Source organism: Portunus trituberculatus, chromosome 28 (genome assembly GCF_017591435.1).
Source record: "Portunus trituberculatus isolate SZX2019 chromosome 28, ASM1759143v1, whole genome shotgun sequence".
Lineage (NCBI taxonomy): Eukaryota > Metazoa > Arthropoda > Malacostraca > Decapoda > Portunidae > Portunus > Portunus trituberculatus.
The window spans coordinates 9556295-9579340 of NC_059282.1; the positions used below are offsets into that span (position 1 = coordinate 9556295).

The window sequence follows — 23046 nt, forward strand, 5'->3', positions numbered from 1 at the left end:
AGTGAATTTGAGAATAAGAGAAACAGAGATGTAGTGTAAGTTTAACCTCTTCAGTGCTATGACACGTTTTCATATTGATTCTGGTTATTTGATGATTTTATGCTTCAGAAATTTATATGGGGATTAAGATAATGAAGACTGTGGCCATTAATCTTCTGACCTCCTTAGATGATGTCAATAAAATCATCTAATCATATCCAATTCGTGGTAAAAGTGTGTCCAGTACTGAAGGGGTTAATCTGAGAAAGGAGAGGTAAAAGAGGAGGAAGTAAAGGTGTCTTGAAACTTTTGTGGTGATATCAGCATTCTGGTTCAGGTGATGTGCTTGGTCCTGCTGTGAGTGACCTGCAGAGTCTGGTGGAGCTGCCAACAGGGTGTGGTGAGCAGAACATGGCCAAGTTGGTGCCCAACATTGTGGTGACGGAGTACCTCAAGGTGAGAGAGATATTGTCACATTATTTTTATATAATGTAAGGGAAGTTGGCTAAGAGGGGAAAAAAAAAAAAGGCCCACTTGATTGCCAGTCCCTTAAAGATCAATAGAGTTGGACAAATGGAATACAGAAGCAAGGAGGGAGTTCCAGAGTTTACCACATATAATACATGGAATGCAAGATGTTTGGAGTCTTGTATATGTATGACGAGTTGATGTAATAATGTTGTTTTCCTCAGAACAAGAACCAGCTGGATGAGTCTCTGCTGGGGCGTGCCAAGAGACACCTGGAGACTGGCTACCAGCAGCAGCTCAACTACCGTCACCCTGATGGCTCCTTCAGTGCCTTTGGGAGTCGGGACAAGTCGGGCAGCACCTGGTGAGTGGCTGGTCCCTCTGTCCTCAACTTTCCGTCTTTTTGGTCCTATCCATGAAATTCTTGTAAGAGATGAAAACAACTGTTTTTCAGTTATTGTATCTATGAATATTAATAACTTATTATACAGGACCACCTCATGACTTACAAACTGTGATAGAAATAAAGGGCCAGTTTTAGCTCGCCTCTACACTTACACAGGACCACCTCATAGTAATGCTTTATAGTTACCAAACCTTTGCTTTCATATCTCATCACTCCAGGCTGACGGCATTCGTGGCCAAGTCACTGGCGGAGGCTGGGCGGCACATCGAGGTGGAGGCTGAGGTGGTAGATAAAGCAGTGGAGTGGTTGAGGAGCCAGCAGGTAGCGGACGGCAGTTTTCCCGAGGTGGGGACAGTGAACAACAAGGCCATGCAGGGCGGAGCGGCCTTTGGGTCAGCACTCACAGCTTATGTGGTCATGGCGCTGCTCACCACTCAGGTACTGTGCTGTCTCTCCTGTTATGTAGGTTCTGGTGCAGTTTTGAAGTAGGAGAATAAACAGCAGTAGATTTTGAATTCATTAGGTTGTTTGTGAGGAGGTGGAGGAGGAGGAAGCAACAAGAGTAGACCTTTCAGGATGGTGAATTTAATCATAATTGAAAAAAATCGCACCACACTCACTCCTGCCCACTCTCCCTCAGAACCCTCACACCACACTCTTGCCCACACTCTCCCTTAGAACCTCACACCACACTCACTCTTTACCCACACTCTCCCTCAGAACCCTCACACCACACTCTCCCTCAGAATCCTTGCACCACTCTCTCCTGCCCACTCTCTCCCTCAGAATCCTTGCACCACTCTCTCCTGCCCACTCTTTCCCTCAGAATCCTTGCACCACTCACTCCTGCCCACACTTCCTCAGAACCCTCACACCACACTCACTCCTGCCCACACTCCCTCACCACACTCACTCCTGCCCACTCTCTCCCTCAGAACCCACCCAAAGCAATTGTCAGGAACAGCATCAACAGAGGCCTGGACTTCCTGGCCAAGCGACTGGATGACATAGAGGACTTGTACAGCCTTGCCCTCACCACCTATGTACTGCACCTTGCTGACCACACACACAAGGATGCTGCCTTCTTCAAGCTGGAGAGCAAAGCTAAAATACAAGGTGAGCAGGTAAACCATTCTTGATTTCTTTCCTGCAATAGCTAAAATACAAGGTGAGCAAGTAAACCGTTCTTGATTTCTTTTCCTGCATACTCACTGTTCATGCATACTCACTGCTCATACTCATAGTAACATTTGCACTTTAAAAAATCCTTGAGCTACAATGCCGCCTCCTCCACCACAGAGAATGAGAAGTGGTGGGAGTCTGGGCCACTGAACAGGACAGTGGAGACAATGGTGGACACGCGGTCTGTAGACGTGGAGATGACGGGATATGGCCTGATGACCTATGTGCGCCGTGGCTTGGTGCAGGATGCCCTACCCATCATGCGCTGGTTGGTGAGGCGACGCAACACACACGGCGGCTTCATGAGCACACAGGTGAGGAAGGAGTGTTGGGTGTCTCAGGTGTGGATTGTGAATGTGATGCTTGTGTTTGTGTTAATCTGTGCTGTGCTCCTCTTTCTATATCCATCAAACAATACTGTACAATATTTCCTCTATATCCATCAAACATCATCAGTGTTTTAAGAGAACCATATCCATCGCACAATAGAGTACATTTCTCCTCTTTCTATATCCCATCAAACAATACTGTACAATATTTCCTCCTATATCCATCAAACATCATCAGTGTTTTAAGAGAACCATATCTATCCATCAAACAATACAGTACAACATTTCTCCTCTTTCTATATCCATCAAACAATACTGTACAATCAATATATTTCCTTTCTAACTATTGGTGGTAATCCATAAAATTTGAGTAAAGGAGACCAATAGCAATTATGCTTTTTAAACTATACAAGATGTAGAATGATTTACATCTCTATCTATCTATATTACATCTATAACCTAAATGTTGACTTGCTCTTTGTTTCACCTTTCCTGTACCTGACAACTTCAATCTCTACACATCCTGAGGAAATGTTTGGCTTACAGGACACTGTGGTGGCGTTGGCGGGACTGGCGGGGCTGGCTGAGCGACTTACTGCTGCTAATTCTCGAGTCAACCTGAGACTGATCTATGGCGCACGAGGCAAGAACCTTCAGGTGAACAGCGGCAATACAATGCTGCTGCAGCGTGTGGAGGTGAGCAGTGAATGGCCTGGCAATGTGTGGTTTGTTGCTGTCATTCATTAGTGGGTGGTGGTGATGTGGGTAGAATAGTAGTAGTGTGTGGTGTGATGAGCTTTGGCATGTAAGGATCACAAAGCTCTGTACCACATGTTGAAAAGAAGTGATGTAGGTAGAATGATATGACGGATACCAAATCAAAAAGAAAAATTAATGTACTCCTTTTCCCCTGCATCCCACAGCTCCCCAGCGACACGGAGCGGATAGAGCTGAGTGCGAGTGGGACAGGTGTGGCGGTGGTGCAGGTGACCTACCACTACAACCTGAAGGTGACTGGACCCAAGCCGGCCTTCTCCTTGGATCCTCAGCTGGACTTCTCTATGTCCGACACTAATCGCCTCAGACTCACTTCCTGCATTGGGTATGCTCTTCTGTTTTAGCTTGATGGTAACTGCAGGATTCTTGTTTGTGTTCTGAGGCACAAGAGGAAAGAAACAACTTTCATTCCATTGTATACTTGAAGAGAAACTAGATCATTTCACGCCTAAAAGAAATAAAGATCCAATATGACTGGTGGGGAGTCCTAGAACTCTTAGTACACTGGGATGCTTGTTACTCACAACACAGCAAGTCCACAAAGTCTGACACACTGGGTTAGTATGTCTGGTTAGGAGCAGCAAGTGGAGTCTTACGAGTCTAGCACGGAGGAGAGCCACACACATCTAGAAAGGCAGTGGTAGTAGGTCAGTTCATATTGAAAATGGAGAAAGAGCTGGGTGAGTGGGTGTGGGTGGGTGTGGGAGAATTACATGTTAATATGAGGAAAATGACAAGTAAATGGAACCAGAAAGGAGATGTAGGTAAAGTAGTGAAATGGTTTGGCAAAGAATAAATGCTAGTGAGAAGAAATCTGAAGTGAAGGAGCCAAGCCACAAAATCAATACCAGTAGCAAGAGTTGTCCCTGAGCTGTGTTCCTCCCACAGGTACACTGGCGGCAACAATAGCAACATGGCAGTGATGGACGTGTCTCTGCCCTCAGGTTACATCGTAGACAATGATCTTATCCCAGGTGAGTGTGTGTGAGAGGGAGACTTGACTGGTGCTCTGTATGCTTCTCAGGGATACAGTCTCTTCTATAGTGCTGAAAACAAATTAATATGAACCTGTCAATATTTTAAGTTGTGGGCCTTTAGAGTGCACAAGCTATATATAAATGAGTGAACAAAACTACAAGTCCTAATTATCATAAAAGTAACATTTAAAGTATTTTAGTCATGAACAACCGGTCTCAACAAGCAAATCACTTACTTGACATACAAAGCAAATACGCAACAACCAACCACATCACACACAACTACTTCCTCTGCCAGGGCTGTACGACTACGAGGGCGTCAAATTGGTGGAGAAGAAGCCAGACAGCTCCGGTGTGCTGGTGTATTTTGACCACCTGACGCCCGTTGAGGTGTGCCCCACTGTGGCAGCCTACAGGATCAACAAGGTGGCCTTCCAGAAGCCCTCTGCTGTCAGGGTGTACGACTACTATGACACCTGTAAGTCCTCGTGTCTATACTGTTTCCTGAAGGTTTGGCATTAATTAGTTATTCCTGTCTGGTTTTGTGGTGTGTAGTAAGCCCTTTCTTGTCAGGACAATACAATCGCTATACCTGTTCATTGCTGTGCAACTTTTACTCGGCTTTCTGTTGGTCCGAGTTGATTAGTCGTGTCAGGATACGTGACCGCCTACAACATTAATCCCCTTATTTCACGTTAAATTGATGTTCTACTGTACCTCAAATAAGGAAATGTAGCTCAAAGCAAAAACAAAAGCAACAAACAATTTTTACAAGGACAGCAAGACACACAGCAAGCATCACTCACTAATTTGTCTTGGCATCTGCAGCTCGACAGGCCCGCCAGTTCTACCGCCCACTACCAGCCAAGCTGTGCGACATCTGTGACCTGGACGAGTGTGACCCCCGCCAGTGTGAGGAGCAGATCATTGAGCTCAACAGACAGCTTCAGGTGAGGTGCAACACCCACACAGCAGCTTCCTCTCTGATGTGGCTGGATCTGTGGAGGAAAAGCATTGTTTGAGTTATCATGGTTTGTTTACTTTTCTCCCCTGTTACAGCTTTAACCATTTCAGAAAAATTAAACTTTTGGAACAAAGTTAACTCCCTAACTTGCTTTAATTTTCAATAACTTATTAGGAACATTAAATTGAACAAGCTTTTTTCTTATTTTCTTAATGTATGCATTTTGGTGGTTGGCCAAGAAAAAAAGCATGAAAAAACTTTCCTGCCTCATCAGTTTCAATTTAAAGACTACATTGTGTACAGGATCATCCTGGTCTTACCTTCCTCTCTCCTCCCTCAGGACCCCGAGGACATAGAGCGGCCTGCCACAGTGACGGAGATCTCCTCAGGTTCTGCTCTTGTCCCTGCCCTGACCACCACCTGCTTGGCTCTTCTCGCTGCTTTCCTTCATCACTAGTTGTATTGCCTCTCGTCTGCCCCAGCCTGGTCTCTCCTGCCATGCTCTTTGCCTCACCCTGCTGGAGTCTGGTGTAGGTTGTGAGGTGTATGAGGTGGTTAAGTGGTGGCAAAGTCCCAAAAAAGGTGTTGAAGTTGCAAGGAAATCAAAACCTGAGACCTTGTGGGTGTGGAATGATGTATTTTGTTCATTGGCTGTGTTCTTGGAAAAATTTTTATACTGATTTTATACTATATTTTTGTATACTGACATTTTTATACACAACTGAGTTTTTTAAATGGGAAATATTTTATAGTAATTAAACTACTTTAAAATATAATACTATATCAGATTTCCAAAAGAGTAAAAAAAACATGTAAATATGAGAAGGAAAGAACTGAAATGAATAAGAATGGAGAAATGAAACTTACTGTACATAGTTTGATTTGTAAATACAACACATGTCTTTCCTTCAGTGGGAGAGAGAAGCTTGGTGGGGGTGGCAGGAGTGGGATGTATGGGTGTGTTGTGTGTGTGGGCAGGCAAGCCACATACCACACACCCTCCTTGGTGGGATGCTGAGGTTCAAAATGCTGCTGCACACACACTCACTCAATCTGTAAGAGGTGCTGAGCAAGTTAAGTGCGAGTGATGACAGTCTCTACCAGTTCTCAGGCTAAGATGGTGAATTTCTCTGGTCATATGGAAATAGGAAGGTTAATCTGGAGAGTACAGTACTATTTAGTATAAAAAGACAGTTGTACTACCTTTCCTACAGATTAGCATTTTAAGTCACTTGGCTTGTACTGATGTAAAGTTAAGCTGGAGAGAATGCTAAATCACTTGGCTTGGACTGATGTAAAGTAAAGCTGGAGAGAAGAAATGTTTAGTGTAGCAAAGTCATGACATTAATTTACAGATGAGCATTTTGAATTTCACTTATTTCTGTTGTAAAGAGTCAAGGGAACAAGGGAAGCCAAGGTGCACGGAGCCACACTGAGGTGGCCAGAGGTCCTCACACTACACCACCACACCACCACTACATGGGTGTGCAGTGGATACTGAGGCCTCTGCTCTGGGAAGCTTTTATTCACTTGTACTCACTTACTCACACAAGACTCTTTACAAATGCTATTGGTTGGTCTGGTCTGCTGTTTATTCATTGGCTTGGACACTCCCTTAATTCAATTCAGTCATCTACTTAGGAGTGTCCAGGCTGATGCAGTAGTTAACAGACTTGACGACAGTTATTGAACAGTAACTAATCATTAATACCTGTACCAAGCTTTAATATTCCGGGATGCAATGCATTCCGTGTATACATGACGTGTTTGTGTGTGTTCTGCAAGACGAGCTTGTGGTGCACTCGCTTCCTAACCCTAACAAGCAGCCTACAGGGGAAGGCTTGGTGTGATGCAAACCTAACATTCTACTACAGTCATTGCAAGAGTTTATTATAAGTTGTGATACATATGACATGAGAAGCAGTTAGAGGGTCAGCACTTCTAAGCTCTGTCAGTCTATCAGTCCGTCAGTCCGTCCATTGCATCACGTGGTGTGCTCAGTCACTTATCCGTCCACTCATGCTGGTAACCAATGTATGAGGCATCGTTCTATTGGTGTATTTACCCTGGTTAATTTATAATAAACTATACAAATGTTCTATGCTTGTTTCCCTCACCTAACAAGAAAACTTAAGAATTGTGTAATGTAAAGGTTTGATTTCTGTAAGTGCTGAAACTTAAATGATTTCATGGAAGAAACTAACTACAGAAACGTATGGAGATTAAATACGTCATAACTGTACATGTATATATGGTAAAGATACACAATAATTCACTACTTGCAAGAAAATTGAACTTCTTATAGACAATCAATAATTATAAGTCAAGAGAACATGATTTTAAAAATGTGGACTAATGCCCTCTCACAAGTTTACACAATTAGTAATTACATATGCAGTACAAAACGCAAACTTGCTTACCTCAGTACATTGTGAAGGCTTCACAAATTACCATCACAAATTAACTAGTTGGTTCATCCTTGCCTTCTTGGTCAACACACCTATCTATCTACTACTAAAGTATTCACGAGCACCATCTACTGCAGTGCTCTAACACCTCCATCTATGTATCTATAACTTACAGGAAAGTGAATAAAATGCAGTGTTCCTTCCCCAAGCCCTGTACAATGAAGACAGGCAACACAGCTGTTAATGAAGACCTTTACCGAGCTACCTACATAGTGTAATTACTTTATTAACAGTGTAATTACTTTATCTGTGCTTACACTACCTGTGATGCAGAGGTCTACAATGCTAGCCAGGGAAGAACATTAAGGACTCGGCACCATTGTTTTGACTTACTCATCTTAACCTAAGGCTTGGGTAATTAGAATGTCAACAAAATCTATGGGAATATTCCTTGTTATTGGTGTAACAAATAACAAATAACTTCTACTGTAGCACACTCGTATAGTACAGTATATGTTCGTTGGTGGTCAACTTACATATTACTGAAAACAATAATCTTTCATGTGACTTCAGAATAAAATAATCACAAATCAATAAGTCTGAATAAAATAATCACAAATCAATGTAAATAAAAAAATAAAAAAACGCGACTTTTACATAGACATGACAATCTTTTTTTTTTTATGATTTAACTAATGTTCCTCGAAATACACTTGGTGAAATAAGGGAAGCTGCAAGAAGCAATGAGGTCTACACGTGGCAGTTCCTGTATGAAGGCCCGCTTGTTTCAGCCCACTTCATCCATCATTTGTCTGACTTTTTAAAGCTCCCTAATAGCTCACCACTAAGCCTGATTAACGACTATACCTTCCCTCCAGCACTATGAGAAACAATGCGTTCCTTTTTTTTTTTTACTAAATCACAATCATCTTAACCCCTTCAGTACAATGACGCGTTTTCATATTCATTCAGGCTACTATTTGGTGATTGAAAACTCATGTTGGTGATTTGATTAGTGAATCCTCTGAACCATTAATTTTTAAATTTTTCATACACTCTTCCTAATGCAAATGAAACTGTCTAATCATACCCAAACTCATGGTAAAAATGTGCCCCAGTACTGAAAGGGTTAATAACGTGACTAACTATCCTAAGCTTAAAGAGTTAAACACCTACTATACAAAATCTTAACGTAATGATATCTATACAAAGACTGTACAACATAAATGTGTTCATAAGCTTTGTGATTTCTGGTTCATCTGAAAACGGCGCAGTAATGGACTTGAACATCACCCACATCCTTTTCCTTTAGTATGACACGATGCACAATTCACCGTGACGTACGTACGTACTTGTTTTCGTTGTACTGGTTATAACTACGTTGTACGGCAGTGATAATGGCCTCCTGTCATCATTCTGTTATCTTCATTGTGCCAGGTTGGCTCATGGATGGAAAAAATTTCCTTATTATAAACATTCTATAAATTTTCCTGTTTTCTATCCCTCTGACTTTTGTTCATTAATTATTATTATCACTAATTATTATTACTATTATTAATTAAAAACAATGCATTTCCAACTAACAATACAAATAATGATTTAATAACAGTCATATTAAAAACAGCAAAAATAATAATGCTAGTAACGATAACAATAATAATAATAATAATAAAATAATAATAATAATAATACCACTAACACCACCACTAACAGCATAACAGGAGCGTGATATTATGAAGACGCCTGAGCTAACCCTGACACGCCCGCTACTGACGATGATCCCTCCCCGTCACCGCTCACCCCCGCACTGCTACACATCACCTCCGTCGCGTACTTCTGAGCCTCGTTCCTCACGTCCCCAAGTTGCTCGAGGTTGGAGAAGACTGAGGAGACGAGTTGCTTGTAAAGTCTGTCGCTGTAGTAGGTGTTGGTGGGGATAATGCCTTCCATGAACCCTATGTGACCGCCGCGAGAGGTTACCACAATGGCCACGTGACTAGATTTCTTGGCCTCTTCGACCGGGATGCCTGAGAGGATTAAAGGGGTGTTACTACTACTACTACTACTACTACTACTACTACTACTAGGGTTACTTGTTCCCCCGTATTAAAAAACGCCTTCCCTTCTCACAATTTTGAGCCCACAGACAACTAGCGGGGTTTTCAAGACTCCTTTTAATTTATTAGGACTCTTGCCAGTCTTTCACCAGAATCATAAGAAAATACTCCAAAACACGATTATCTTCAAGTGGAGCCTTTGTTAAGCAACGATGGTGTGAAAGCAAGTGTTTCAGAATACAGCTACTACTACTACTATTGCCGTCTTAACTGGAATATTCATCTTACTACCACCACCACTATCATCACAGCCATCATGATCACTTAAAATCACCATTCCGTTAATATCACTATACACCACCACGATCACCATCATAACCATCATCACTTCACAACTATCACCACTTCTCGTAACAACCATTCCGTTATTATCAATACACCATTCACCACCACACTATCACTACTAAAAATGGTTACCAACACCACTGCCCTTACCACACACCATACAACCACACCAAACCCTACCTTTAATCAACTACCATACACCACCACCACCACACGCATTTTGAACAAAACACGCATACACACACCAAACTCCCATTAACACCAAACGTACACTCCGATTCTTCTCTCACCCCACTACTCACCACCACCACCACCACTACTCGGTACCTTGCAGGGGCTGGAATGGATCGTCGGCAGCGGAGAGGCAGAGAAGAGGGACGCGGACCAAATGCAGCTTATCGTGAAGGCAGGCCGTGCGGTAGTAGTCCTCCACGTCACGAAACCCGAACTGAACCGCTGTGAACCGCGAATCAAACTCACGGATCGTTTTGCTCTGGTGAAGAAAACGAGGATTAGTAAAAGGAAGATTTAGATAATTTAGTGGATCAGTACATAGATAAACAATCAAGTGTATAGACAAATATGGTAAAGATGAGAAGGACAAGGAGGAGGATGAGAAACAAGTAGGATTAGGAGGAAAATTAGAAAGGCAATCAAAGTTATAGGAGACCGATTGATAGGATAAGACAAATGAAAAGATTGATAGATAGACAGCGAGAGGAAGAGTTTGACGAGGAAGAGGAGAAAATAGTAGTTGTAATAAATCTACCTATCTGTCTATCTTCACATCCATGTATTCAACTGTTTAATACCTCTCATCTCCTCTTCCTCCTCTTCCTCCTTGTTCTTCTCTTATTTATTTATCTATCTATCTATCTATCTGTCTTTTCATCAATGTATATTATGTACTGATGAAAAAACAGATAGATGGATAGATAAACAACAGAATAAGAACGAGGAGGAAGGAAGAGGAGGAGGAGGAGGTGGTGATAGGTATTTAGATAGTTAAGTACATAGATGTGGAGTGGATAGATAGATAGATAGATAAAGATAGATAGAAAGATAAATATCCTACATAGTAGTAGTAGTAGTAGTAGTAGTTCATTGACAAAATAAAGGCATTACATAGTATCATTTTACATTTATAAGTTTATACATTTTGTCCAATAGTTTTACAGTATACGCCCTTAGGTTTGTTGCTTGAGCTAAGCATAAACAGGTAGTACGTCATGCACATATTGACATAATTCTTGTATATGATTCTGTTCATTTAAAAGTTCGTTTATATTACTAAAATTAAGCATTGTGTACCTATTTCTACAATGTTCAGACAAGGGACATGAGATCAGTACATGTTGTTCTGTCTGTATTGAGGTGTTATTGCAGGGACATGTTCTGAGGTCGGCTGGTGTTCGACTCCACCTGCCTGTCTCAACCCTTAAGTTGTGAGACATCAATCTCAGTCGTGTAAAACTAGTTCGGTGAAAATCTGGCACATACTTCTCACTACAGTAAACCCCATGTACAGACAGAGACGGGTTAAGTATAGATAAATATGTATGTAATTTTGTTACATTATTAGATTTTTCTCGTATATAATTTGAGATAGTTTCCAAAGGATTTCGGTGCACATTCTGTCGTAATACACTTGAAAGTATTTTATAGCCAGGGGTACTCTGATTCCTGCACATATTGTATACGTAATGAAAGGGTTGTTCAAGGTCTACATCTTCTAGCTTGGACTGTAAATATGATTTCCTTTGTTTATCTATTATATCTTTGACTGGAGGAATGCCTACTTCTACCATGCACAAGTTGATACTGGTATTTTTCCTCACACCCAATAGACACTTGATAAGTTTGTTATACTGCCTCTCAATTCCTTTAATGTTATTGGCAATCCATGATTCACAACTGTATAACAAAGCTGAAGTTACGGCCGCATCAAACACTTTCTTTTTTACACTGTAAGGCATTTGTGAATTAGCTGCACAAAATATGGAGAATTTATTCACAATAGTTTCACTATATGATTCATGTAGGGAAATCACACTGTCCATTTTACCAGTATCAGTAAACCAGGGCCCGAGGTACAAGTACTGAGGGGCGTAGTTTACTGTTACATCACCAACCTTCAGAGTTTCTTTATCATGTCTCTCTCCGTTAATGACAAAAATTCTCATTAATTATCATTCCATACTCATCACAATACTTCACCAATACTCCAAATTTATGTATACACAACTCCCTGCTGGTCGCTAAAATTACTGCATCATCCATCAGTAGGAGTACATTTATACCACCTAAAAAACCATCTGTTACCACAGCATCACTAATCATTTTAACCAATCTGTTTATATACATAATAAAAAGAATACAACTAGATGGCGCACCTTGCCGAACACCTACTGAATATAAATAGATAGATGCAATAAAATGAGGAGGAAAAGATAGAAAAAAGATAAACACAATTAATTATAAAGTCAGAAGTATGAGTGTAGAGATAACGAACGTGTATAGAGAGAGAGAGAGAGAGAGAGAGAGAGAGAGAGAGAGAGAGAGAGTGCAGGGGCTATGATATGATTTAATGACCTCATAACACGGGCACTTCCATCCAATCAACGAGACTAACACAAGCATGCAATATTCTCTCTCTCTCTCTCTCTCTCTCTCTCTCTCTCTCTCTCTCTCTCTCTCTCTCTCTCTCTCATTCATCTTTCCCTTCTCTCTCTTTCTTACATTCCTTCATCTTCTTCAATGACACTTATCTCCACTTCTGTCCTTTCATGCTATCTCTTTTTATTCCGCTCTCTCTCTCTCTCTCTCTCTCTCTCTCTCTCTCTCTCTCTCTCTCTCTCTCTCTCACCTTCATAACGTGGTCCAAATCCCAGCTGTAGTTCCCTTCCAGTTGCTTCCTCATGCTTCTGATTGACTCACACAGGCAGCTGGCGAGGTGGCGGTTCAGCATTAGGTTCCACAGGGGTTTCTCCAGGCTTTGGGTCCCTACAAACACGTTCCACGGGATTGAGAGGACCATTGCTGCTACCAAGTGCTCTGCCGCTCTCTCCTTCCGTGTCACCAAGTAGTTACCTAAGATCATGCTGTGGAGAAAGACGAGAAGGATATGCCACTGTACTGTTCATGGTTGGAAGAGAGACAGTAGGCTACGATCGTCTTGTTTTAAGTGTTGTTCACCCTTTCAATACTGGGACACATTTCTACCTTGAGATTTGTGTATGGTTACACCCTTTTATTGACATTAGGAACGGTCTATGGAGGTCAGAAGATCAATGGCCTCAGTCTTCACTAGCTTAATCCTCCACATGAGTCTCTGAAACTGTATAAAATCACGAAATAGTGAGCAGAATGAATATGGAAACGAGTCATGGTACTAAAGAGATTAAATGGGATTAAAAGGTGAAGACTGTGGCCATTAATTCTCTGACCTTCATAGACCCTTCCTAATGTCAATAAAATGTCTAATCGCACGCAAAACTCAAGGTAAAAATGTGTCCCAGTATTGAAGGGGTTAATAGTACTGATGGAGGTTGTTGCATTGTTCAGAGTGATTCAAGGTAAAGTTCAACACGCTGTAATGGAAGGTGTAATGGTAGTAATAATAGCAGTATGGTTGACACGAGTACTCACCCTCCCAGTGAGATGCCCGTGGCCATGAGAGGCGTCTTAGGGTATTTCTTGTGGATGTGCTCGATCGCCTCCTCCAGATCGTCGCTATTCGCCGCGCAGTAAGTTCGGGCGGTCTGCGTGACGGAAGAACCAGCATTATTAGATTGAAGGAAAGGCAGTCTAGGTGTTCAGACGCGCACCCAGCACAACAACAGTGATGCAAGGAAAACTGGACAGCATTAAGACACTACTTGAGGCGGTTAAGATTGAAGGGAAGTTAGTCTAGGTGTTCAGACGCGCAGCAAAACAACAGTGATGCAAGAAACACATAACAACATTACGCTTCTTGAGGCAGTTAAGATTGAAGGGAAGTGTAAGGGCCGAAATACCTAACTACCCTTGTTATGTATTAAACACATTATCATACATGCTTGCTCACACACACACACACACACACACACACACACACACACGCCCAGTAGCTCAGTGGTTAGAGCGCTGGCTTCACAAGCCAGAGGACCGGGGTTCAATTCCCCGGCCGGGTGGAGATATTTGGGTGTGTCTCCTTTCACGTGTAGCCCCTGTTCACCTAGCAGTGAGTAGGTACGGGATGTAAATCGAGGAGTTGTGACCTTGTTGTCCCGGTGTGTGGTGTGTGCCTGGTCTCAGGCCTATCCGAAGATCGGAAATAATGAGTTCTGAGCTCGTTCCGTAGGGTAACGTCTGGCTGTCTCGTCAGAGACTGCAGCAGATCAAACAGTGAAACACACACACACACATACACACACACACACACACACACACCGGTAGCTCAGTGGTTAGAGCGCTGGCTTCACAAGTCAGAGGACCGGGGTTCGATTCCCCGGCCGGGTGGAGATATTTGGGTGTGTCTCCTTTCACGTGTAGCCCCTGTTCACCTAGCAGTGAGTAGGTACGGGATGTAAATCGAGGAGTTGTGACCTTGTTGTCCCGGTGTGTGGTGTGTGCCTGGTCTCAGGCCTATCCGAAGATCGGAAATAATGAGCTCTGAGCTCGTTCCGTAGGGTAACGTCTGGCTGTCTCGTCAGAGACTGCAGCAGATCAAACAAACAGTGAATCACACACACACACACACACTCTCCCTTTTGCATTAACAGGTAAAGGTAATTACCAGCCCCTTTTACACTATTACAGTTGTTGTCTTTTTTCGAAACAGTAGTTCGAAACTCGAGTTTGGTTTAGGGGGTCAGCCACGTTGTCGCCTCCCTCCTCCTTGTCAGTCCCTCCCTCCTACGGGTCTATACGAGTCAACGTCTGCCACCACTCCTGATGGCTGATGTCCGACAGAGAGTGGCCAGCTTTCATCTGAAGACCTTGAGCGTCTATCGCTCCCTCTCTCAGGCCGAGAGAGTTCTATGGATTGGACAGCCAACCTTCTCGCCTGAACCCTTCCTTTATCCCACCCACACCCCCGGTCTAGGGTGTATTCCAGCGTTCCTGCCGACGAACTTCTTTGATAACTACCTTCCTTCCATCAACTGTATGTGTTCCACGGCGGCCTCTTCGCAGATGGCTTCTACGAGAGTTACTCTACGCGTCAAGACAACATGGTGAGGCAAGACCTGAGGTCCCGTGTGGTTCCCGGCCGAGTGGGCGTGGCTGTTCCTGCTACCTTTTGTTTTGTGGTGTATTTGTGTTCTTAATAATTTATATTCAACTTTCAAGTGTTTTATAATTCCTCAGGTCTTGGATTGAGTATGGATTGAGTACAATCTCCCCAGTTATCTAGTTTAGTGGTTGCTGACATGCTTTTCCTTTAGCTAGATATAGAACCTCCAACCTGGCTCTGACAGGAAGTTAGTCTAGGTGTTCAGACGCACACCCAGCAAAACAAGTGCTGCAAGGAACACTGGACAACATTAAGACAATTGCTACTTGAAGCCGTTAATATTGAAGGGAAGTTAGTCTGGGTGTTCAGACGCGCAGCAGGACACCAGTGATGCAAGGAATGCCTAACAACATTAAGACAATTGCTACTTGAAGCGGTTAAGGCTCGTATTCTCAAACACTTCTGCGCTTCATCTCCACTATCTAAAAAGACCATCTAAATTTAATCTTAAAAAAACATTCTAAATTTACGAGTTTCTAAAGGTGTTCTTACGGCTATAGAGGCAGAGTGACAAGATTACTACATTATTAACTGGAGAAACGCTCTTGAAAGCGCCGCTAATCATCTCTGTAGCCTCTGAAAATAGTCGTGGTGAGAGCAAAGCGTTTCTGAATACGGACCAAAGACTGAAGGGGAGGCAGTCTGGGGGATCAAATACACCCAGCAGGACAAGTGATACAAGGAACGAGTGAAATCAAGACACGCTACTTGAGACAGATAAGACTGAAGGGAAGGCAGTCTGGGGGTTCAAACACATGCCAGCAGGACAAGTGATAGAATGAACGCGTAGCCACACACACCTTCAGTTGCACTCCGCCGCGGCCTCTGTTGTTGAAGACGACACACCTGGCGCCGGCGTCCTGCACTGAGAGGACGAAGCTCTTGACGTACTCACTCTGGGACGACCCTGTGAGGCCTGGCAGGATGATGACGGTGGGGTGCGTCTCGTCATGCTCCCGCCCGTCATTCAGCCAGTCCAGACACACCTGGCCGCCGTCCTTCAGCTCCAGCAGCTCCCTGGCGCCGAGAAACATTCGCGTGACTCGTGACAACTTACAAAGGAATGCAAAGGAAGAGACACAAACAACTCTCTTCCCTTCCGTCACACAAAACTACATGCATCCAACTACACATGCATTCTTCACGGGAATTCTTTTTTTTTTTTTTTTTTTTGGGGGGGGGAGGGACCGGCACTTCAATAGGGCATTTTCATTATTTTTTTTTAGCCCTTGGTCGGTCTTTCTTTTAACAAAATACATATAAAAGAATACAAAGGAAGACAAACAGTAAAAGATCTTGAGGTTCTTACCAGGCTGTACATATAGCTATCCTACGAGTGGAAGTGTCAGAGTAGGAGGATCATCCCCACCCACAGTCACTAATCCTGCAGCGTGTCTCGTGTTCATGATCGTCTCACCTCCTGTAGTTGATGTGGGGCAGCCTGGCGCGCAGCACGGAGGCCATGATGGTCTGGCAGCGGGACTCATAACACCAGGGCGTGGGCCAGTACCGCTCCTGCAGGATACCCAGGTGCTGCTCCAAGAACCCGCGCCACGCCCCGGGCCGGCACGCCACCACGGGAACCTGACGGAGGAGAGACAGCGCCACGCCCTCAGTAAAATGACCATAGAAAACCAAGAAAATAAGTGAATAATTACTAGAGAAACAGGAAAATGATACAAGATAATGAGATAATTCAAACAAAACACATCCGAGAGAGAGAGAGAGAGAGAGAGAGAGAGAGAGAGATTGAGAGAAAAAACAAATAAACTCAAATTGTCACCCCATTACAAAAGTCAAACACACACACACACACACACACCCGGTAGCTCAGTGGTTAGAGCGCTGGCTTCACAAGCCAGAGGACCGGGGTTCGATTCTCCGGCCGGGTGGAGATATTTGGGTGTGTCTCCTTTCACGTGTAGCCCCTGTTCACTGTTCAGTGTTCAGTGATGAGTGTTCACCTAGCAGTGAGTAGGTACGGGATGTAAATCGAGGAGTTGTGACCTTGTTGTCCCGGTGTGTGGTGTGTGCCTGGTCTCAGGCCTTTCCGAAGATCGGAAAAAATGAGCTCTGAGCTCGTTCCGTAGGGTAACGTCTGGCTGTGTCGTCAGAGACTGCAGCAGATCAAACAAACAGTGAAACACACACACACACACACACACACACGAAGTCATGAAGTAAGAGATTGGGAATAAACCTTTTGTATTCGTTCATTACGCTTCCCTGCTTCTGAATGAGCCTTGGCCGCACCTGTGACACCCTCAAGTGACCCTCTTAACTGCCTCCCCGCAGCTCTTGACTCCCTGAAGTGACGAAGAAAAGTGAGGAAGGAAGGAGAAAATTGCAGTCGCGTCCTCCATTCATGAGGGAGTGAATGGGTGTGGAGAGAGAGAGAGAGAGAGAGAGAGAGAGAGAGAGAGAGAGAGAGAGAGAGAGAGAGACGTTTTCATTCCTGTTAATGCATTTTTTTTACTTATTACTCTATTAGGAGAAAAAGAAAGATTTTTGCATATTCTCTCTCTCTCTCTCTCTCTCTCTCTCTCTCTCTCTCTCTCTCTCTCTCTCTCTCAAGCAACTTGGTCAGCAAAAAGATATATGAGAGAGAGAGAGAGAGAGAGAGAGAGAGAGAGAGACAGTCACTGTTCCTTCTTCCTCTGTCTATAGTTGCAACATACCGCCAGCCACCTACGATTTTCTCCCTTGACTGAGCGAACTTGGCGTGTCAGAGTGATGAAGCAATGTTACGTAAGAGTGTATACTTTGCACTAGTCTATATCACGACTGTCTTATCTATCACCCTTCCTCTCGCTGATAAAATTTATCTCTCTCTCTCTCTCTCTCTCTCTCTCTCTCTCATGCCGCTCCCACGTGATCATTCTTCCCTTAACCGTCCTCCCAGGCTCCCATACATACATACGTACACACACACACACACACACACACACACACACACACACACACACATACCTGGCTGGCTCCCTACACACACCTGGTTTTGTCATTCCCTCTGCCACACCCACACCACACACCACATCTATTCACCTTTTATCCACACCCGGATACACTTCCTCCTCAAACACTCACATTTCAGTGTTCTTTTCCTCACGCCTGACTAAAGCTAATATTTGTCACTTCTCATTGTCTTTCCTGCTTGTTTTAATGTAATACTTCCAAAACGTATCGTCCTTTCCATTATTATTCATATTTCTTTCTTTTTTTTCTTGTGACCTTGAAACCATTCCTTAACCCTTTAGCGTTAGTTCACCAAATTCTGCAGCATTTATGGTCAAAAACACTAATGAAATCCGATTTGATCATTGCATAGCCTTGAAAAACATTCCTAAAGATAGAGCAAATTATGTGTTTCAAATTATCCTTAGCCATTTAAAGATTGTTCGAAAAATATTATATAAAACCAATGGACAAAAACACCAGTAAATAAATATCTATCTAATAATCGCATGGTCTTGAAAAACATTCCTGATTAAGAGAGCAAAGTGTTTCAAATTACCTTTAACCATTTTAGTACTAGGACACATTTTTACCATGAGTTTTTCGTGTGATTAGACCATTTTATTGACATTAGGAAGGGTCTATGGAGGTCAGAAGATTAATGGCCAGAGTCTTCACTATTTCAATCCCCAACATAAGTTTCTGAAGCTGTATAAAATGACCAAATAGTAACCAGAGTGAATATGAAAACGTGTCATGGTACTGAAGAGGTTATATACACTTAAGAGATAGTTCAACAAGCATCATGCATCACCAATGGACAAAAACGCCAGTGAAAATCTAATTAATTAATCCTTTTGTGGCCTTGAAAAATAATTCCTAATGAGAGAGCAGAGTGATTGAATACATCCTCAACACTTTCAATGCTGGAAACAACACGCTATAATATATTTATACAAGACGTTTCAAAACACACGGTCCGTAAATCTGAAATACTCATTCGCCCATCCGTCAAACCAACTAGGATGAAATGATGATAAGAGAAAAATATACCAGATAAACCTTCCCGCACCAGTCCCACTATCCTAACACCTGCTTATCATCCTCATGTCACGTGGGTGCGACGGTGTGGGTGAGCATCGAGATGAGAGAGACGAGGATGGCGCGAGGGAACGTGTCTTGCATCCTACCCTGTTACTCAAACGCTCTGCTCTCTCACCACGAGTATTTTTAGAGGCCATCGAGATGATAGTGTTTCTACTGTTAATAATGTAGAAATGTGATTTGTCTGTTACTAGCACTGTAAAAATACCCTTAAAAACCCGTGTGACTTATCAAAATTATCTCTCATCACATCTATTTTACAAACGCCAGCGAGATGATCAGCCGAGTTCTCAATAGTGTTTCTGCTGTTAATACTGTAGAATATTTTCTTTTTTTATCTGTCACTAGAACTGTAGAAACATCCTTAAAAACCCGTGTAACTTATTAATATGAGCTGTATATTCAAACTCTCTGCTCTCTGACCACAACTATTTTCAGAGGCCACCGAGATGATTAGTCGAGAATAGTGTTCCTCTTATTAATAATGTAAAAATGTTTATCTTTCACGAAAATAATATAAACATCCTTAAAAACCTGTGTAACTTCTTATATGTATACTCAAATACTGCTCTCACCACGACTTTTTACAAACATCATTGAAATGATAATTAAGTCGGGGTCTCAATAGTGTTTTTATATATTAAAAGTGTTAATAATATAGAAATCTTGTTAATCTGTCACTGAAACCATAAATATACCCTTAAGAATCCGTGTCACTTCAACTACATTAAAAGCAGTAAGGGTATAACTTCTCTCCCTCCCTTACCGCTTGTAAACCTGTAACACTACACCACGTCTTCCCGCCTTGCTTGCTATAAAGGGTAGTCATGTGCTATCTCGTCAGGAGGCTTGTCTTGCATCTTAGGCATTCTCAAACAATTATGTGCTTCACCTCCACTATTTCAAAAAGCTTTATCTAAATTTATACTAGTTTTCCAAGGTGTTTTTACGGTTCTAGAGGCATATTAACAAGATTTCTACATTAACAAGAGAAACACTCTTGGAAATCCTGCTAACCATCTCTATGGCCTTGAAAATGGTCGTGGTGAGAAAGCAAAGCGTTTCTGAATAGGGCACCTAAACCCAGACTAAGGTGTACGTGCCACAGGTGTTTTACATGCCAACCAATAATATAGTAGAAAGAGCAGCAGTAGTAGCATCAGTACCTTGGCGGCGTCCAGGAGGTAGTAGAGGAGGCAGCCGGCGCCCAACGTGAGGCCCACCAGCGTCCTCGGCCAGTCGCTGTACCAGTCCATCTCTGCTCTGCCTCTGCGTCTCTCTAACACTCCAGCCCTTGCATACACCCTGGGGGAGGTACACAGTTCTAACACGTGGCTTACCAGTCCCAATACACACCCTGTATACTCAAAACGTGGCTTTTTTCAACATTTAAAGGGTTGTCTCATACTTTAAAAGTCCTAGTACCCTATATACTCTAAACACGACTTTTTTTTCACTTTATCAACTTCAGTAATGTTAATACCAAGTTGTTTCCTGCTACAGCAAAGTCAATATTAACCCTCACCTATCACATCCTGAATCGAAAAAGTAATCCTCAAACGCTCTCACTCTTCCTACGTGACCAGCTCGGAAAAACACTTTTCACACATTTTAAGACATATATTTACTCCTCCAACGCCCTTGTTTACTCCAGCAGCCGCGCCAACGTCAATATTAGCTCTCTCCTACCTTCTACAGACTCTAAGCACTCTACATACACTCCAGTCTGTTACTAGTCTTAATACCTCCTCAAACAGATTAATTCCACGTAATATTAGGTCTTCGCGAGTCAGCGGTGCAGTGCTTCGAGTCAGAGCAACGTTTTCTGTTAAAATTGCTTGAGTCTTCGCTTGAGAATAAGTTTGATTTGATAGTAGGTCGTGTTTGACTAGAATAAGGAGTTAGATTCTACTTATTTCTTATCATGTTGCGTTTTCTCTTATTTATTTGCTTTTATCTTCGTTCCTTCGTCATTGTCTTTGTGGCAGGTCGTGTTTTGACAAGAATACTGAGTTAGATTGTTTTGTTCTTATTTATCTCAGTGAAAGAGTGAGTACTAGGCTTCGCAGTGTGTCATTAGGTGAATATTGAGTTAAAGTCTCCCTTTTTTTTTTTTTTAGTTTGTCTGAATGAACGAGTGACTCCAAGGTTAGGGAATGTTTTGAAATGAGTATGTTTCGTTTATCACATTTCCTGTTTGTTAATTGCTAGGTTATCTAGTGGCTTATAACTCACTGCCTTGTAAGTTATTCATTATTCTATACCAACGATATAAAATAAAATAAATTACTACTGCCCCAAATATCCCAAAACAATATTAAATTACTATCAATCCATTATTCTATGCTATTAAACACCAAAGAAACTAGACTGTGGAAAAAAAAAAAAGTTCCATGCAAAAACCTCATATTCGGGTCACGACATTATACAGTATACATGACTTCAACAAACCAAACTGTGAAGGGAAGTCCCACACAGGTTTCCCCCACGCACGCGATGCAAGGGTGTGTGTGAGCCAGTCATGATGAGGTGATATCCGCCACGGCAGGACATTCCAGAGGCAGTAACGTCACGCAAGTTCCCAACCTAACTTCATACAACATTCAAAAGCAACATTACACAAGGATTCGAAGTAATATCACATAGGATTCGAGACATCACATGGGATTGAGTCATGGGTCAAATTATGTCCCCAAAGCAGATAAGATAAAGATAAAGGATTCGAAGGTTTTACAAGATTTAAGCGCCAAATACCAACACGTAAGGATACGAGATGTTCAAGAGCCCAATATGACACAGGACTCAACACGTTTCGTCAAGAGAATACCGTGACGCATGTACAAAGTTACTGTGACACATGAATCAAAAAGTTAATCACACACATTCAACGAGAAACATTTGGGAGAACTTTGAGGAATAGCGTTAAAGCAAGCGGGAGTAAGATGAGGAGCTTAACGTCACAAGAGCTAAAGAAGACATGTCACAAGAAGCTTAGCGTTCAAAGAGCTTAGGGGTTTACAGTCACAATCAACACTTACACAAGTTAACAAACATTAGCACACACAGTTCAGTATTCTGGCCAGTTCACAAGTGGAGGAACACCTTAGAAGATCAATAAACCTCCGCAACATTGCTCCCCCTCACTGCTGTCCCCACCACACCACCACGGTACCACCACACTACTACTCTACCAGTGCCAAACTAAGGCCCACTACACGCCCCATAAACCCAAACGCTTCCTATCTCTCTCTCGTCCCTTGAGACACACACACACATGTTCATTCAGCTGGTACTCTTCTGGCAGTGACCCAACGTTTACCTGGCATCTCACTGTAGCTAAAAGTACTGTTTCTCTTAGATATCAATCACAGCAATCTAGATTATACACTCAAGCGATGAGAAAAGAGGGGGTATTAAATTATATAGATGCTTGAGATTCAAAATATCACTCGTTTTGTCAGAATCGTGGTGTCTGAAAAGGTTTGGATAAGAGCGATTGACAGAACAAGGTATTACACGGCCAAATATTCCCTGGCACGAGGACTAACCCGCGTCTCGGAGCCACACAGACACAAGTGATCTTTAAGGTTATCCTTCTACCGGTGACTGGCTCCCGGTATACTGTCATAGAGCAGTACGACACTTTTTCCTCTCTCTTCACTTGGACAATGTTCTCTGCTGACTCCACTCCGCTCCTTTGTCGACCAGCCACCCACCGCGCCTTCACGTGCACGGTCTTTCCCTTCCTTATCTTCAATATCATTCACAGCTATCTAAATTTTCTTCTTTTAATTCATTGCAGCAAAGTTCTTCAGCTTGT

At 42.6% G+C, this 23046-nt stretch overlaps 2 protein-coding genes and 1 long non-coding RNA gene across 9 annotated transcripts in view; 1 reads left to right on the forward strand and 2 right to left on the reverse strand.

Annotated features, from left to right (window-relative positions):
* Positions 1–7181, forward strand: part of LOC123510262 (CD109 antigen-like) — a 32806-nt gene extending 25625 nt beyond the window's left edge. The window contains 11 exon segments of the mRNA XM_045265243.1: positions 317–435; positions 672–811; positions 1072–1291; positions 1789–1969; positions 2153–2349; positions 2911–3060; positions 3288–3466; positions 4030–4115; positions 4417–4596; positions 4947–5068; positions 5423–7181. Coding sequence (XP_045121178.1) covers positions 317–435; positions 672–811; positions 1072–1291; positions 1789–1969; positions 2153–2349; positions 2911–3060; positions 3288–3466; positions 4030–4115; positions 4417–4596; positions 4947–5068; positions 5423–5539 — 1691 coding nt within the window. The 3' untranslated portion in view covers positions 5540–7181.
* On the reverse strand, positions 3376–5545 carry LOC123510265. Of its 3 annotated transcripts, XR_006676449.1 has the most exons (6): positions 5403–5545; positions 4925–5116; positions 4355–4622; positions 3990–4187; positions 3666–3767; positions 3376–3518 (listed from the first exon to the last, which is right to left on the reverse strand). It is a non-coding gene; the product is annotated as an uncharacterized LOC123510265 (long non-coding RNA). The 3 variants fall into 3 exon arrangements; XR_006676450.1 differs by lacking the exon at positions 4355–4622; XR_006676448.1 differs by having other exon boundaries at positions 3990–4622.
* A 744-nt stretch (positions 7182–7925) lies between the features above and the next one.
* Positions 7926–22922, reverse strand: LOC123510264 (phospholipase ABHD3-like). Of its 5 annotated transcripts, none has more exons than XM_045265244.1 (8): positions 22775–22922; positions 20393–20531; positions 16585–16751; positions 15968–16184; positions 13541–13653; positions 12759–12993; positions 10220–10385; positions 7926–9517 (listed from the first exon to the last, which is right to left on the reverse strand). In XM_045265244.1, the coding sequence occupies exons 1-8, from the start codon at positions 22852–22854 to the stop codon at positions 9222–9224; spliced, it is 1413 nt and encodes a 470-aa protein (XP_045121179.1). In that variant the 5' UTR covers positions 22855–22922; the 3' UTR covers positions 7926–9221. The 5 variants fall into 5 exon arrangements, with proteins under 5 accessions (XP_045121179.1, XP_045121182.1, XP_045121184.1 ...); XM_045265247.1 differs by lacking the exon at positions 22775–22922 and adding an exon at positions 22546–22734; XM_045265249.1 differs by lacking the exon at positions 22775–22922 and adding an exon at positions 22291–22515.
* Positions 22923–23046: the final 124 nt, after the last annotated feature.